The following is a 17711-nucleotide window of genomic DNA, read 5'->3' as shown; positions in this document are numbered from 1 at the left end:
TCTGATCCTTCTCTCTCTCTCTCTCTCTCTCTCTCTCTCTCTCTCTCTCACACACAGCCCTCTTCGACCATGCAGAGCAGACATTCCACATCCAACCCCATACCTAATCAATGCCGTTGGCGTGCTCAACCCCAAATCACTCACTGTAGCCAATGCCGCCATGGCCCATTGAAGACTTCGGAACCTGCAAAAGAACAAAAGGGAAAATATCTCTAACAATAGAATAGATAGTATGTCTGGAATTCTTTATGGATTCTTAGATTTTGGTTGTTTGAGACTTCAACTTTCAACCACTACTTTCTCATAATTTAATGAATAATTGTAGTGAATATGAATAATTTTAAATTTGATTTTTGGGCGGTGGGGGAAATTTAATTTTTCTCCCGTTTCATCATTAACTGAAGGAAATAGAAATGAGACGATGATCATGGGTGACGTACGACCTATCTATCACCTCTGTTATTGCAAGAGGAGCATAAAGAAGAGACGGATGGTGTTGCAGAAAGAAGAAGAGGTAGAAACAGAAGGGTTTCGGTTCCTTTACTAACCTGAAACACAGAACATCGTTGGAAAAGAAAAACAGAAAACCCATTTCAGTGGTGAAACAAGCAATAAGCAAAGAAGGGCAGATTTGGTCACCGAAGTAGGTCTCTTTTCAGAAGATGGTAGGTTGTAGTGGATGTTCTCCATGGTTGTCGGCTGAGTGGGAGGAAGAAGAAGGGTTTGTGGGTGTTCTAATTGAAAGGGTAGATTAGGTATTTTGCCATTAACAAGGGTAGAATTGTCTTTTAAACTGTTGACATCACCACTTAACAACTCTTAATTAACGGTAGGGGGCCTGTGTGGAATGAGATTGGTAAAACAGGGGGTGGCACTGATATTATGGTAATTAGTGGATGTGCTTTAAAATATAGGCAAACGTTAGGGGGGGGTGTTGATAATTTCCCTTAAAAGAACATCTTTCTTCTCCGTGGCTTGCTCGTTGCAAATTGCAATTCTTTTTTTTTTTGGGTAAAAAGAACTTATGGAAGTCATTTATTCTTATTGTTCATTTTTCTATTTCACATATTGTTATTATTTTTAGGGAAATAGTTTTCTGCCCGGGAGTGTGGTCTACGCCAGCACTCCCATGTGTCTATCTCTCTCCTCCTTAAAACAAGGGGGTAGAGATGTCTTTTCAAATAGGGAGGAGAGAGATAGACTCATGGGAGTGCTGGCATAGGCCACACTCCCAGACAAAGAACTTTCTTCCTTTTATTTTATTTATTTGCAGAGTGTACGAGATTCATTATTCATTTCGATATTATGACGCTCTAATCAATTTTGTTAGAAGATCCTATTCTTTCCTCTTCTTGCCTATAAGAAGTCGAGTCACAACTCCCAATAGAGGAGTGGGACGAAGGTTTGAGACGTGGAGTAAACTAGTTGCTCTTGTTTTTATGTTTTTTTTGTTGTTTTGGGTAAAGAGTTGCTCTTGTTCATGTACAAAGATTTGACCAAGCTTCTTTACTAATGAAATTGTGAAAGATGTGTATAAACAATAAACAGATGGGTATAATATTAGGGGTAGTAAACCAGTGACGATCAGATAAGAGTGAGGTGTCAGTTTAGGACCAGAACCGAAAATTGGATCCGATTAGGACCGATAGGAACTGGAACCGAACCACACAATAGTTTATTGGGGTGGATCTTGTCCTAGTGATATACTATTGGTCCGGGTCGGTTCTAATTTGGGTCTCCCAACGGTTCTAGAACCGATAGCCCATTAATTAAGGACCCAGTAGCATCGGAACCATTGGAGCCGGATGATATGTAAACAAATTGAATGAGAAATTTGATCTCTAAAATCCTAAAAGGCTTTAAACCTTTACCTATTAATAGTATTACACTACTTGGGACTTCTAACTAGCACTCTTTTGTCCAAGATCATTGCTAATCGACCTATTAATAGTATTACACTACTTGGGACTTCTAACTAGCACTCTTTTGTCCAAGATCATTGCTAATCGGCTCAAATTCACCTTCCCTCTTTTATTTCTCCCTTTCAAGCTGTTGTTTTGCCTGGTCGACAAATTACTGATAACATTGTTATTGCCTAGGAAATTTTTCACTATCTCAATCACAAAAAAGGTAAGGGTGGTTTTGTGGCCATCAAGCTCAATATGTCCAAGACTTATGATAGATTAGAATGGTCCTTTGTTAAAGCTATTTTTGACTTCTTAGGTTTTGGTGATGACTGGGGACATCTCATCTATACTCTCATTTCTAACACAACTTTCTCCATCAAAGTAGATGGGAGCCCTTTCAATTTCTTTCAGGCTTCCAGGGGCATTAGACAAGGGTGCCCTTTATCTTTTCATCTCTGCTATGGAGGTGTTGTCCAGACTTCTAGATGCATATAGGGAATTAAATTTATTTCATGGCATTAAGATTACTAGAACTGCGCCTGAAGTTTCTCACATTTTTTTCGCAGATGATACTTTCATCTTTTGTAGGGCCACGACCGAGGATCTTCGCACAATCAAAGTAGTTTTGGACCTTTTCCCTGACCTCTCTAGACAAGAAATGAACTATGGAAAGAGTGGACTTTGGTTTAGCAAAAATGTTTTCCCTGCTGAACGACATGTTCTATGTTCCGTTATTGGGATTAAGGAAATGAACAAACAATCTACATGTTTGGGTGTCAACCTTTTCCATTCCAGATCCAAAACAAAAGATTTGCAGAATATTGTGAATCGGGTTCAGCATAGACTGGCTTATTGGAAATCTAACTTCTTATCTTATGCAGGACGACGGGTTATGATTCAATTTGTTCTCACTTCCATCCCAGCCTATCTCATGTCTTGTTTTCTCTTCCCAAATAAAACCTACAAGACTCTTGATTCTATTTGTATCAAATTTTGGACTGGAGGATCGCCCTTTACAAGGAAAAATTCCTTGATTGCTTGGGACAAAATCTGTCTCCCGGTTAAATTTGGTGGTTTAGGTATTCGCAAGGCCTCTGTAACTAACTCTGCTCTTCTTCTCAAACTTGCGTGGCGACTTTTATCCCAGCCAAACACCTTATGGGCCAAGGTACCTAAGGCAAAGTATTTTTCCTCCCATTCAATTTTTCAGCCTAAAGTCATGACGAGGCGTGGATCATGGACTTGGAATAGCATCGCCAAAATGATACCGGTCCTCAAAAGAATCTCATTTCGAATCATTGGTAATGGTAACAATTCCTTCTTTTGGGATAATCCTTGGATTCCCAACATTCAATCTTGTTCTTTACCATTCTCTTTGAATCCAACCATGAAGAATGAAAGGGTATGCCACTTTTGGTCTGATTCTCAATGGAATACTGACTTGCTCTCATCATGCATTCCCTTTTGGTTTATACCAAAAAATTATTGATGTTCGTTTATCAGTTCATGATGATAGATGGTGGTGCACTCTTGCGAAGGATGGTCAGTTCTCTACGCGTCGGGCCTCGCGTTTTCTATCTCTTAATAACTCATTTTCTCTTATCAATTCTAAATCTATCCGTTGGTGGAATTTTTTTTGGAAATTGCCAATACATCCTAAGTTTAAAATATTTTTTTGGCGCGTTTTACATGCAGGCATCCCTACCAGAGAAACTTTGGCAAAATGGAGTCGGATTGACCCTGGTTGCTTGTTGTGCAGACACTCTATAGAATTGATTTGGCATATACTTCTTTCATGCAATTGGGCTAAGCGTATTTGGGCAGTGGGCCCTTTGGGTTTGAGAACTAAATATCTTTCTTTCCCTTCTCTAGAAAAATTATGCGCTTCTTTTCTCTCTTAGAGTACACTCAGAAAACAATCCCTTACCTGGTTCTTTTCTGTTTTTATAATCACTTGCTATTTTATTTGGGATTCTAGGAATAAAGTTGTTGCAGGAAAAGCTAAGGCTGGTCCTTTTAAAACTATGAAATTGATTGACCATTGGATCACTGATCTTAATCTTCAACCTCACGTGCTTGAAAATAGTATTAGTGCAAACATGATAAACACGGATACACCAATTTCCATTACTGATTTGAAATTACCTAATCTTGAAATTCCCATCTTATTATGTGTAGGGTGCTTCCACCCAGGCCTAGATTCATCAGCTTGGGCTTTTTGTGTTATGATCTAGGGACGTCTGATCTCGGCTCATGTGGGTTTTTTGACAGCATATAATGCCTTAGAACCGGAGGCGTCAGCTTTACTTTTTTGCCTTCATCATATTACTAGGTTGGGCATTAAGGCCAAAGAAGTTTGGGTTTCAACAAAAGAAATCGTACAACATATTCCACAACCATCCAAACATCCTTGGCCGTGGGATATGGTGCCTTTGTTGATGGATCTTAATGTTCTTGTGGATAATTTGTATTTCTTGGAAAACCCTGATAGCCTCTTACTAGGATGGCTGAACAACTTTGCTCAAAAAGTTGCGGCTTACCATCACCACTTTTTGTATGATCAGGATGCTGTTAATTCCTTGTTTATTCCTTAGTTTTAATATATATTTTCTTTCATCAAAAAATAAATAAAAAGCTAGCACTCTTTTGTTGCTCTTTAAGTCTTAAGTATATGAGTTGACTTTGAAATGAAAATTATGAACTCTTAAAGTTGTCTATAGATGCATCAATTTCTGTATTTTGGGATGTACAAGACTATATCTATGTATGATGAAGCTCCTATTTTCCTAGAGAAACTCTTATTGTCCTTGTTTTGGGCTCAATAATATTAGGAACCGATTAGGAAACCGGAACCAGACCACCCATTAGTCAACGGTCCTGGGTCTAAAATTTGGATCTGGTAAGCTTATTGGTCCGATTATGGTCCTGACACCCTAAAGTCGGAATCGCTACAGATCTGGACCGATAGCCTAGAACTAGACCAATTGACACCCTTAGATAAGACAAGAGGAAAAGAACCACAAAAAAAAGAAAGAAAGAAAAAATGATGGCAAAAGAGTCAATTTACAGGTGAAAGGCATGGCATTGGATTTTTTTTTTAGCAAATTACTCGGACCTCCCCGACCTTTCTAACAATTCAGGGATCCTCTCCTGCGCTTCTGACAACTACTCAGACCTCCCTGCTTTTCAATATTGGTTTTACTTAGCCCATGTCCGTTAACAGTGTTAGTAAAAAACTTGTTGAGACCAAAATGCCCTTCCATATAAAGGACCAACATCATCGCACCCTTTCCCTTTCCCTGTCCCTTTCCTTTTCCCTTTCTTCTTTTTCCTCTTGCAAACCCACCTGTTCCCACCCCTCTACAACCCCATCCACATTGGTCGCAACCCCTCTCCCTTCTTATTTTTCACGCAAGAGGCGGTGGTGGTTGTTAAAACCTTAAATGGGTTTTCTCCATTCTCGATTCAACGATTTGGGGAAGAAGGTCTCCGATTCCATGTTTTAATTTAAAAACAAAAAAAAAAAGTAAGACCTCACATAATTTAGGGGCTTTGAGTCACAAAGGTAAAATCGTAAATCAACACTGATCAAGGGTAGTTTAGGGATTTAAATATATTTAACTGGCTGACATTATCACTTAACAGCATAAAACTAACGTTAGAGACTAATTTGTCATATTGGGATCTAAACCAGGGATGATTTGAGTTTTTTAATTAGCACTCTTTTGTTGCTCTTTAAGTCATAAGTATATGAGTTGACTTTGAAATGAAAGTTATGAACTCTTAAAGCTATCTCTTTATTTATAGATGCATCAATTTCTTTATTTTGGGTTGTCCTTGTTTTGGGCTCAATAATGTTTGGAACTAATTAGGAATCAAAATCGGACCACCCATTAGTTAACGGTTCTGAGTTTCAAATTTTGATGTGGTAAGTTTATTGGTCCAATTATGATCTTGACATCCTAGAACCGGAATCACTACGGATCTAGACCAATAGCCTAGAATCGGACCAATTGACACCCCTAGATAAGACTTAGAGGAATAGAACCAAAAAAAAAAAAAGAAAAAGAAAAATGATGGCAAAAGAATCACTTTACATGTGAAAGGCATGGCATTGGATTTTTCTGTGGGGGCCGGAGAGGGGGTGAGGGGTGAAGGGTGATGGGTGAGATCGAGACTCCTGTATTGGCATCTTTCTAATTCTAATCATATAGATAAATCGAGGTAGATCTTGAAGATGGTAACTAGGGATCATCTTGAAGATACTCTCTCCTATTCCGATTCCCGATTTCCAAATCCCAATCGAAAGAGAAAGGTAGATCTTTCCTTCCCTGTCCCTTCCCTTCCTTTTCTTCAGAGTCAAATTGAAATGGTGTTGTGGTTATTTTAAAGTTGGGAATAGAGAGAATTAAGACCTCCCCTTGTCCCCGACTCCGTTGTGCATCATCTTCCATCATTCTCCATCTATCTATAGAAGAAGCTAACCAGAAAAGCCAAAGACGATAAGACAAACGACATCAAGAATTATAGAATCCCCCCTTCGTTGACGTTCACGTCCAGGCCTTCCCCAGAGTCTTAGAAACGAGCGGTGGCTGGTTGACTGGTGCTGGGGAAAGTTGGAAACCCAAAGAAAAACGTTGCAGAAATATTCTGAAACTCACATTTCTCCAGAGAAATAACTCCGGAGTCCGTTTCTCATGCCACTTTCCATCCCTCTTGCCTGGCCCTCCTCCTAAATTCTATCCATCTATATATATATACCTAAGATCTAGTACTAATTCTGGATGAAGGTACCAAGACGTAAAATCTAGAGTAATAAATGTGAGAGATGATTCCCGCTGGAGTAGCGAGACCGCTGGGAGGTTGTTACCCGTCAGGGCTTGAACATGCTGATGCTTCACATTCACAGTCGATGTTAGGGCTTGTGAATTTGCCCGACTACAATGGCGTTCACTTCCATCGGAGATTCAAGGGTTGGGGCCTCTCCCTCTCCGTCTTCTCCAGTCCCAAATCCAAGTTTTCTACGTCGGTCAAGGCTATTAATGACTCCAACATGGCTTATGTCAACGGCAAGGTGGATACCGAGATTCCTGGTGGTTGGCCTGATTCCCAAGACCCATCCGAAACTGACCATCTTGGAGCTGGACTAATTTCCGGTAACTTTCCATTTTCCGGGTCTCTTCCATTTGTTTTTCCTTACATTCACGCTTCAAACCTCCCATCACCCTTGTGAAGTTTTTAGAATAGGTGGATTGCATTGCTTTTTAATTGGGTCGGAAACCAACTGCTGCTGCTACTACAAGGAGTTGGTTAAAAACTGAAAATACACGCTCGCGCCCGAAATGATAAGAATTCAGTTCATTAGATGAACAGGGTTGGTTGGTTTGTTGTGTGATTCAACCATTTAGGGATTTTTTTTTTAAAAAATTTTAAACATTTGGGTCCTACAGGTTTCTGATTTGTATTTGGCTAGGGAAACATCACCGTGTGACATCAACTGTTGGGAATTCAACAAACATCATGTGGCATGAATGTTCAATTGGGAAACTTGAAAGACAAAAACTGCTCCAGCAGAAAGGATGCGTTATATGGATTACGGGTCTCAGTGGTTCAGGTTTGTTGTTGCTATTATCCAATTTTAATTGCTCATTAAAATGTCACATTACTTGGTTAAACATCAAAGACTGTAGTCAATGACAAGCTTCCTTTTGCCTCATGTCATGTCCTTCTTATATCTATGAAAAACATATCACCCGTAGTCATGGTTGCTAATATCATTGCAAGTTTGGATATCACAGTGTTTAGGGTGCACCCCTCTTCTCATATGTTTTCATTATAATGCTGTAATTTATCAAATGATTTCCTCTGTCTCATGGTTTTAACTTCTGAGTTCTGATTACATAAATATGACAGGATTTGCTTCGATTCCGGTAATTTTTTATGGACAAATGTCTACATTTTGAATGTTGGTATTCCTTCACAAATTGTTATGGGCATTAACAATGCTGTTTAACCTCACGTGAGTTACTTGTTCATCTAAGATATGTTTCTTAATAGGAACGAGAGGTGTCCTCAGAGTTGAAAGTTTTAAGTCAAAACATATTTAGAAGGGGGTCCAAATGTGAGCTTATTTATTTTTCTTCTTAGAAATTTTTAGTTCAGTTTTATTGAACCGAAATCACATGTTTTCAAGAAGCAGTGGTTCCTTTTCATGGTCAACCTCACCTGTTTAAATCATTATGGATGAGTATTCCATCTTTTTTTCTTTGCATTGAGATTTATAATTATAATTTCTTTCAGATCCATCGGGTTGTAACCCAGTGCAAATCCCACTTTCACTGGGTCTTGGGAGGAGTGGATTGGAGGCGGTCCTCACCTTTGATATTTTTGCACAAAGTGACTATTCTCAGGACTCAAACCCGCATATTTGTGCTTGTAACCCGAGCTTTTACTATTGCACCAAGCAACAGTGTCACACTTTGGATCTGTCTACAACAATCTTGTTGATTTAACTTCTGATTTCAAATTATGGGTTTTTCTATCAATTCAAAGATGATTCTTTGTGTCTTAAATTTTGGTTCATTTATTGCTTCCAATTTCAGCTTTTCCTTGAGTAATTTAAAGGGACTGTCTAAATGACACCTCTATAGCTGTATTTAGAACTTGACACCTTCATTTAATTGCCCTTGCCTTATTTCCAAAAGTTCTTTAAGTTAGGTATATATAAGGGTTTCAAAAATAATTTAAAAGTGATTTATCATTTTGTCATTATCAAAAACTGTCATTGTCTTGCACATTTTTTTGTGTGTGAAATGACAGTAATTACCCTCATTGAAAAAAAATGTGTTATACTAGAAGGGGCAAAAAAGTAAGCTTACAATTATTTGACGTCTTAAGGGGTGTCAATAAGAAAATTCATAGTTTAAAATTCTATAGTTAATATCTAATGCTGGCAGTTCCCTAAGTAAGGTTACAATTATTTGACACCTTAAGGGGTGTCAATAAGAAAATCCCTAATTTAAAATTCTATAGTTAATATCTAATGCTGGCAGTTCCCTATTCCCTTGTCTGAAAGTGTGTTTTTCCAAGTTATTCCAACCTCTGCTCTACCTGTGTGGTACAGTCCTGCGTTCAACCTCTCTTTGTTCTCCTTTGGGCTCCCATTCCAGTTTCCGAATTATTGAAACATTTAACAGGAACATTGGTTAATTTTAAGTTCATTCTTGGACCAGGATGTATGATATGATTTTCAGATGTCCCCCCTTGTGTATATTGATTGCAAATTGATTCAATTTTCAAGAATATTATATTTTTCTGTGGATAATTCCTACAATGTTACAGAATTACTTTTCAGACTACTGGTATAAGTAGTCTGGGTAAATCTTCTAGTGGGGGAAGAAAATGTAAGAAAGGTAAAATGGATTGCAGGTTTGGTTGAAGGAAAACCATTGCAGATACAAACAGAATATGGGCACTTTGTGCTTGATACAGGTTAGGTAAACACTACATGTACCGAGACAGTAAAAAGTATTAAGTTCTGACCCTTTTAAATGCATTGGAATTTAATGCAGGGATATGGGAGTGAACTTATCCTTTGAAAGTGCACAGTTCTTGGAATAATCAGCATATAGTTTCATATAGTCTGTCATTGCTTAATGATGTCCATCACTATGTTTGTTAGAATACTTTTAGAACTGAAAACTGAATAAATATATTTGACCTTAGTAGTGGAGCCTAAACAAGAAATGGTAGAGGAGGGCATCAACACCAATGAAGGCACAAAGGGAGAGCTCCTATGATAACGACTATTATATGTCACTCACGTTGGAGATTGCATTACGACAGATATTGGGTGACGGGTAGCATGCAATTGCATGGAAGAGGGTCTTTTTGTGCAGGCTTCTAGTGAATGCCATTCTTTCGGAGAGTGGTATTAAATAGAAAAATATGGATTTTTTTTCTAGTAAAAGCTTTACACATCAGAGGTACGTCAAAGATTCTCTTCAGACAGATCGAAATATAATAAAAAGAAATGAAGTTAAGGCGTTGAGCAGCTTATTGAGGAAACATTTTTGAAGAGGAGGTGGTATATGTTATTAAGGCTCTACAAGAAGTTTCAGATTACTTTAAACTCACCTTCTGTTACGTTCAAGGGTCATAAGGTAAGATATCATGAACATGTTTGCTGAATTCATGAAAGGAGCATATGATATAATATTTTATTTCTCTTGTTCCTAGAAGGAATGGAACAGTAGATATTGAAGATTTTGGCCTGTTCGTCTTTTTAGTCTTGGCATCAAGACTTGAAGAAGTTATGGAGGATCGAAGGATCTTCCTAGAGGGGAGAAACATGTTGTATGGGGTTTTGATAGCTAGTGGATGCATAGATTTGGGGTTAAGTGAAAATGGAGAAGCTGGATTGAAAAGTGTATATACGGTTCATCAGCTCCCTTTGCCATAATGAACAGTTCTCTCAAGGATTTTCTCCAAAGTTCATGCAGCACTAGACAAGGGACCTCTTTTCTCTCCTTACTTTTTTTCCCCTCTTTGTGACTAAGGCATTTAGCCAAGGAATATCTGCTAGATGTCATCTCTGCTTGCAAAATTGCATAGGCTGTTTGGTTCAACTTTCTTGTCCAGATGGACTTTTCCTTCAATTCATTTAAGTGATTTTCCCTTTCCATTTGTGGATTTTTGTGCCATTTGACTTTGCTGACTTTATTTTTATATTTAATTTCCAGGAAAAAGCACTGTGGCATGTGCTCTGAGTCGGGGTTTGTACAATAGAGGAAAGTTGTCCTACCTCCTTGATGGTGACAATGTTCGGCATGGCCTTAACCAAGATCTCAGTTTTGCAGCAGAAGACCGTGCAGAAAATATACGAAGGATTGGTAAGTATTTGCCTTGAAGTTATTCTTTTATTTAACCATGTTTTGTTTTTTTATGCAGTTATTCATGTACTGTAACTGACCCAAAAGCCGTCCCCCCCACTCCCCCCTCCCCCCTGTTGCTCACCCCCCCCCCCCCCCTGCGCAACAGGATAAAGTCATCTCAGAGACAGGTTTTAATTTAAATGTGGTATTTTAGGTCTCTTGCAAAACTATTTTGTTTTGATGAAATTCTTGTAAAACTATTTTGTTCTCATGATACCTCACATCTGATTTTAGGGGAAGTAGCGAAGCTCTTTGCAGATGCTGGTATTATTTGCATTGCCAGTCTGATATCTCCTTATCAAAGAGACCGGGATGCATGCCGTGCATTAATGACTGACGGAAATTTTGTTGAGGTTTGAGCCTCTGCTTACCTTGAATTTGAAGCTAGAGCAATCAACCCTACACTAATGAGGAACTAAATTAAAAAAGATGATGATTCTATATATATTTTTTTAAAGGAAAAAGAACCCTATGTTAATTAAGACTGGCCTAACAACACTTGTACTGTATACAGGTCTTCCTAGATGTACCATTGCAAGTATGTGAGGCCCGGGATCCAAAGGGCTTGTACAAGCTTGCACGTGAAGGAAAGATCAAAGGTACCTTTTAGGAATATGTAATTGACAGGGGGCATTTTTGTAGTATTATCTGCCTATTCTCAGATGGTCGTCTATGTTCTCTTTTTGGTTTCTGTTTCTAAAATTTGATGCTGTTAAGACTTGTTACCTAGGAAACTAGTGGAATGGTTTAACTTTCTGGGCATAATGTTGTATATTCATTTTTTCGACTTTGCGTACTTCACTCACAACATGCTATTGCCATCATCTCATTTTTTTTTGGTAATAGCCATCATCTCATTGACTTCCAGGAGAAAGGTAGAACTTTCATTCGTGATTTTCTGCTATTCAACCTTGACTAACTTTATCATTGAGGTTTCTCTGTAGGGATGATGGTGACAATTCCCATTCTACATTAACACTCAAATGTCTTCTAAAATACTGTATTTTTTGCCACATGTTTAGATTTAGGGTATATGTAACTTTCTATTTTATGGATGACTTACAATGTTATCGAACTTACATTGGTATTTTGGTGCAGATTTTACTGGTATTGATGATCCATATGAACCACCTTTGAATTGTGAGGTTTGTATGACCCAACATCTTTTTTTCTGAAAGGACATACCTGAACATGCTTGAACTGCACATAACACATATATGATTATGATAGTATCTGAAAGGAATTAGTATGCCATTCAGAAGAATCGAAGTTCCATGTGGCTAGGTACTGTTTCCCATGATTATTGCAGCATTGGGATGATGGAAATACAGAACATTGACATGCTGACTATGAGAACAAGTATTATCCATAGAGTGTAATGCCACTACAATATCTGTGTAACCATGCTGAGTTGACAGCTTGGGATTACAGTTAGAGATGTCAGGATGGTAAAATGTTTCATCTTCTACCCGTGCCATACCTGTGTGTTGTAATAGTAGATGACACACTTGTGTGGTATGCTGCAATACGGGTTTTATACCCTGGGTTCCATTTGCAGACTTTTGCTTACTGAGCAAAGTGGTGTGTACATGTAAACATCCTACATATGGAGGCTCAAACAAACGTGCATTCAGAGATGATGCCTTATTCATATGCTATTGCATGCCATAGATGAATGTGGTTCTACTGTTTAGAATCTCTAAGCATTTGTTGATGTTGAAAAGGAACTTGACATGGGAGATGATCTTTTTCCTCAGATAGTATTACGGCATGAAGGAGCTGGTGCTTCCCCTCGTGAGATGGCTGAAAAAGTGATATCCTACTTGGAGGAGAAGGGGTTCCTGCATGTGTGAGTACTTGCATAAAAAGAAAGCTGGTTAGTCGTCAGCCTGTGAAGCTACCCTTTCAATTGTATAGGATTGCAAGCGATAAACATAAGTTATATCTGCCCCTGATTCTTCAATTGCTCTCTCTTTCTGAATTGATTAATTCGTCATGTTTTTCTTGTTAGTTGAATGCTTCATTGTTCTGTGCAGCTTTATTATTTTGATTGTAAATAAAAAGGGGCATTGGTTTGGTTGAATCTTGTATTCGAACTGTGTGTGTACGTGCGAGAAATAGATTCTGTATTCAGTGATTTAGCAATGCTTTTAGGTGACAAAATAGATTTTCAGTTTTCCGAGAGAGAGGAGAGGTCTCCCAACGGCTTTGTATGAAGGCTCTGCTCTTGGGCCTTGTTTTTCTCCTATACATAGTAAATTCAGATGTGGGGGAAATTACAGGTTGGGATTTGTTGGGGTATGATTTAGGATAGGCAGTGGAAATTACTATGCATAATTCCGTTATATTTTTATGGGAAATGCTCTAAGCAAACAGCATAGAAGAGCGCACCAATGAGGTGCGGCGGAATGGTTTCACATATGGGAAGGCAGTGAGGTCATTTTATGTGTGTAAGAGAGAGAGGGTGCTAGTGTAACCTCTCTTGGCGGTTTAGAGAACCTTTCTTTATTTTTATATTGGGAAAAAGAATTGTCCAGAGCAAAGTGCCTGTGCACAGATACAAAGTGGGGCAAAATGACCAGTTTGTCCCTATGAAAGTCTAAAATGTCTTCCATGTTGATGGTTCAACGCGTGTTTCCATTGGCCCCCAAGTTGGTGTAGAGTTAGGATCTGTATGAAAACTATTTTATTTCAAAAAATTGGTTCAGAGTTGGAGTCAATTTTTTTTGTTTATGAATTTTTGGAGTAATTCTGTACCAACAAATGTTGTGTGGTAAGCCTGTTTGAAGAAGGGTTTTCTACCCAATCACCCACCCTACCTGAGTGTCTCACGCCTCCCCTTCTTAGTCCCCACTCCCAGTGCCGAGTCCCCAGTCCCTAATCCCCACCGCCATGAAACTATCATACTCCAAACCAAACAGGTCCACAGGTCGCAGCCCCTTTTTTATAATCTCTATTTTTCATGGCAATAGAGCTTAACAAAGTACTGGTGATATAATAAGAGACGAACAGGAATAATCTTTATTTTTCATCTGGCATCAGTTCTGAATTCACGCATTTGCTAAGAAAATACAAATCAATGCCAAAACAGTCTTTCTCCCTCTATTAGGTAAGTTTCTGACGACAGTTTTACCCTTCACCTCTTATCTCGGATCACCGTTTGAAACACCATCTTGCCCCTGCAATCCTCCTTCTCCAACCCCTGCAACCACATCCCTCCCCCCGCCATCCTCCACACCCAGTCCCTTGCTTGCCCCATTAAACCTTCAAAGATTCAATTACTTGAAATTGAAGATGAGTAAATACCAAATAATCAAAGCCACAAAAATCCAAATTATACCGTTTTAGAGAATCTTGGTTGAAAATTGCCACAGAAGGCTGAAATCATCTTCATGGTATAATAAAAACCACAGTACAGATCAAATGGATATGATTGAATATTCACATTCCTCCAACAAGAGCAGATTCCTCCCCCTCCCCCCTCCCTCCAAAAAAAAAGAAACCCCTCAAAAGGATTCATCGGCGCCGTCAACATGCCATAGTCAAGGGGATAGAGGTTCGCACAGGAAATTGCAGGTTTTCTCCCTCCATATTCCGGCAGTTTATGAACTAGATGGAGGCTACTCCCTCACCCATGAACCTCCTTAATCGGGTTTGCGCTGGTTTATGACTGGGTACTTCTAATTTGCTTGCGGAGGCAACATCGGAGGTAGGCAGCGAAGCATCTGAAGCCAGGGGCTCGTTCGGTGGTCACAGAGACGGGGACGATGTCCGAGATGAGTCAGCCGAATGGGGTAGGGGTGGGGGGTTGCGTGAAGGAAGAAGAGATGACTGCGATCGAAAGGAAGAAACGACCAGCGATCTCCTTCATTCTCTTCAAGGGTAAAAATGTCCAAAAAGAAGAAAAACTCACTGTATTGTCTAGTTTTATAAAATCAATTCCAACTTGGTGTAATTTTGTTAAACCAAACAATTGGTGGACAGTTTGGTAAAAGAAAACCCAAAAATGCTTAATCTTGTAATTTTTCCAAATTTTAATAAGGGTTAACAGCGTACCTGCAACTAATTTGATGTGAGATGCTCTGAGAGAACTTCTCAACAAAACTGGGCTACTGGAAAGCTCTACTCTACGGTTAGGGCATCGCAGAAGGCGATCAGAGAAGAAAGAGAGGGATTTGCAGAGTAGAAAATAAAGAGGTCGATCAAACCACTCAGTTGTGCGATTCTAGAGAAGACAGTAGCAGAGGTCCTTCGAAGTTATGACTCTATGAGAAAGTTGTTGAGGTCGGTCGAAGCTCTCACTTGTGCAATTGCAAGGAAGAAATTTGGTTTAGGTTATGTTTGTGTGCAATGTTATGTTTTGATGGTAAATTCCATCAGTGCCCCTGATTCACTTAAGTCCACGTTTTTTTTTTCCGACATTTCGTAGAATCAATTCTAAAATGTGAGAAACATCTTTTTGGTGTTTCTCAAAACCCTGTCAGAATCTATTATATCACCCGGTCCGTTTCAAAAAATCACAGAAATGGACCGAACAACACATACATAATCTGTTTCAGTTCTACCCCCAGAATCAATTTTTTGGAAAATTACCGTACAGATCCTTAATGGCCCTGAGGAAATTTTTTTAGGACTATATGGGTATTTCAATAAAATTCCTATACATGGTTTCACTATAAATATATAGTGAGGGTTCTTTCTCTGTAACGCAATCTAAGAGAGGTGAGAGGATGAGCGGCTGTAACCCTATTATCCATTGATAGTGAAACATATCTCATCTCAATGTGGACGTATGCAATCTTTCCAAATCACGTAATCCTTGTGTTCATTGTGCGATTGTTTTTTGTGACTTCTATTCTTTCCTGCATCGTTTTAGGATTCGCTTTTTCAAAATAGGGGCAATGCTCCTGGACAGAAAACTTTTTTCCCTTTTATATTTCATTCAGATAAATGAACTTCAAATAAAAAATATTTTTCAAAAATTGAAAAAATATTGTTGAAAGTCCATAATTTTGAAGTCAGTTTAAACGTGAACACTAATGAGTAAGAGGAGGGCTAATAAAATTCAAATGAGTTTGTGAAGTTGCTAGAGATTAAATCATCACATTTGAGATTTTGGATTAGTCCATGTTATAGAGGACCCTCCACCTGTCTCATTGAGCAAATTTTTTTTTTGGTTGAATAAAAAATTCATTATCAAAGAGAAAAGAATTACAGGGACCCCCGAGGGGGAGCAACAAAACAAAAAATCAGCAAGCCAAAGCCTCAGCTAGGGATGTCAATTACAAGCCCGCACCGGCGAAGCCGACTGATAAAAATTATTGACCGACACGACCGATTATAGTGGGGCCGGGCTTAAAGGTCGATCAATTAATAATCGGTCGTTCCCAGTCCATAGTGAGGGATCGACCTACTGACCGAAATTTTCATTGAATGATATTTTTTTAATGAAACTGGGGTAATGATGAACCTCCTTCTTCATTAGTTTTCTCAATTTAAAAAGAAACTGCATAGTGGTTAATGAATGTGAAAGTGACAGTTGTCATACAATATATTAAAAATATGATTAATAGACATGAATATGAGAATATCTGATTTTTAATTACAATAAATTATATACCCACTGGCAGAGTCATTAATGTCTTGTTCCATCATGTCCTCTCCCATCCTCTTCTTCTTCTTTTTCTCTCTGTTTCTTCTCTGCGTGTTCCAAGTTCTAACTTCTCACTGTGATTCTGAGCGGCAAGGTGATATCTGGAAAAATCTCCTTATAGTGTATCTCTGAAGGATGAGACTTAAAGCGTGAAAATAATCGCCAAGGCCCAAGCACACTCAAACCGTTTATCGCCTCTGATTTGAGATTAGGGATTTCCCCCCTCTTCCTTTTCATGAAAGTTGCAGGCGAGCTCATTCCATCTGTGTAACCCAAAGTTGCAACAAACTCCTCCCATCCCTCATTCAGCCTCTTGGACTTGATTGGAGCTTTGATTCAGCAGTGATGGAGGTTTAGCGGCAGTGACGGAATGAGTTCCGCTATTTTGTAACCCTTTATATCTCTCTTTTTCTCACTCCCTGTCAATGGCCTGTCTAGCTTCTCTTTTTCTCTCTGATGTTCATGGCCGACTTTGCCTACGGACTCCACTGCTCATCTTCTTGATCTTGTTGGGATAGAGCTTGATTAAGCCCAGCAATCGACCGATTATGTACCGCGGCCATGGTGAAGAGATTTGGAAGCCGATGATTTTAATCGATCGTTCATGGCCTGAGGTTTCAAATTGGTAGGACCGATGAAGGCCCGATCGAAACCGGTCGGTGACACCCCTAACCTCAGCTAAGAGGGGTTGGAGCAACAAGAGAGACGGAAGAGAGACCCCAGAAGACAACAATGAGCTTGTTCCTTGGGGTGTCAGAACAAGAAGAGGGAGGAGCTGACAACAACTTCGCTTTAATTTCGAAAGAAATGGAATCCTAAATTTGCTGATAAGACCGAGAGTTGGAGGTCCATTTCCTGATATTAAGCTCCATCCAAATATGGTTGAGAATTGCACAAAAAGCCATTTTTCCGACCGTATCACAAATATAGGAGCCAGCAAAAGTCATATCAATCCAAATCTACTCTCTAGAGAAAGGAAGACTTCTTCTAGGGTTAGGCCAGCATTTGATCCAAATGTCTTTCCAAATGGCAGTCGATGTAGGGAACCCAAAAAAAAGGTGATCAGAGTCTTCCACATTGTTCTAGCAGAGGCAGCACGTGAGGGAGACTGAGATTTGGCGATTGCGAAGGAAGGCCTGAGTTGGAAGATAGTTGGTGAAGACCCTTCAGGCCGTGAAGCAGTGGCGGGGAATGTGATGCTTAAACCAAAGAAGCTTC

The 17711-nt window shown here is 39.2% G+C and overlaps 1 protein-coding gene across 1 annotated transcript in view; it reads left to right on the top strand.

Annotated features, from left to right (window-relative positions):
- LOC122661565 (adenylyl-sulfate kinase 3-like) overlaps window positions 1-12923 on the top strand; it is a 32994-nt gene extending 20071 nt beyond the window's left edge. Inside the window, exons 2-8 of the mRNA XM_043857003.1 lie at window positions 6638-7063; window positions 7381-7521; window positions 10649-10798; window positions 11075-11193; window positions 11355-11439; window positions 11939-11985; window positions 12598-12923. Coding sequence (XP_043712938.1) covers window positions 6736-7063; window positions 7381-7521; window positions 10649-10798; window positions 11075-11193; window positions 11355-11439; window positions 11939-11985; window positions 12598-12693 — 966 coding nt within the window. The 5' untranslated portion in view covers window positions 6638-6735 and the 3' untranslated portion in view covers window positions 12694-12923. The remainder of the gene's footprint in view (window positions 1-6637; window positions 7064-7380; window positions 7522-10648; window positions 10799-11074; window positions 11194-11354; window positions 11440-11938; window positions 11986-12597) is intronic.
- Window positions 12924-17711: the final 4788 nt, after the last annotated feature.

This window comes from Telopea speciosissima, chromosome 5 (genome assembly GCF_018873765.1).
Source record: "Telopea speciosissima isolate NSW1024214 ecotype Mountain lineage chromosome 5, Tspe_v1, whole genome shotgun sequence".
Lineage (NCBI taxonomy): Eukaryota > Viridiplantae > Streptophyta > Magnoliopsida > Proteales > Proteaceae > Telopea > Telopea speciosissima.
This window is presented reverse-complemented; position numbering and strand designations above follow the sequence as displayed.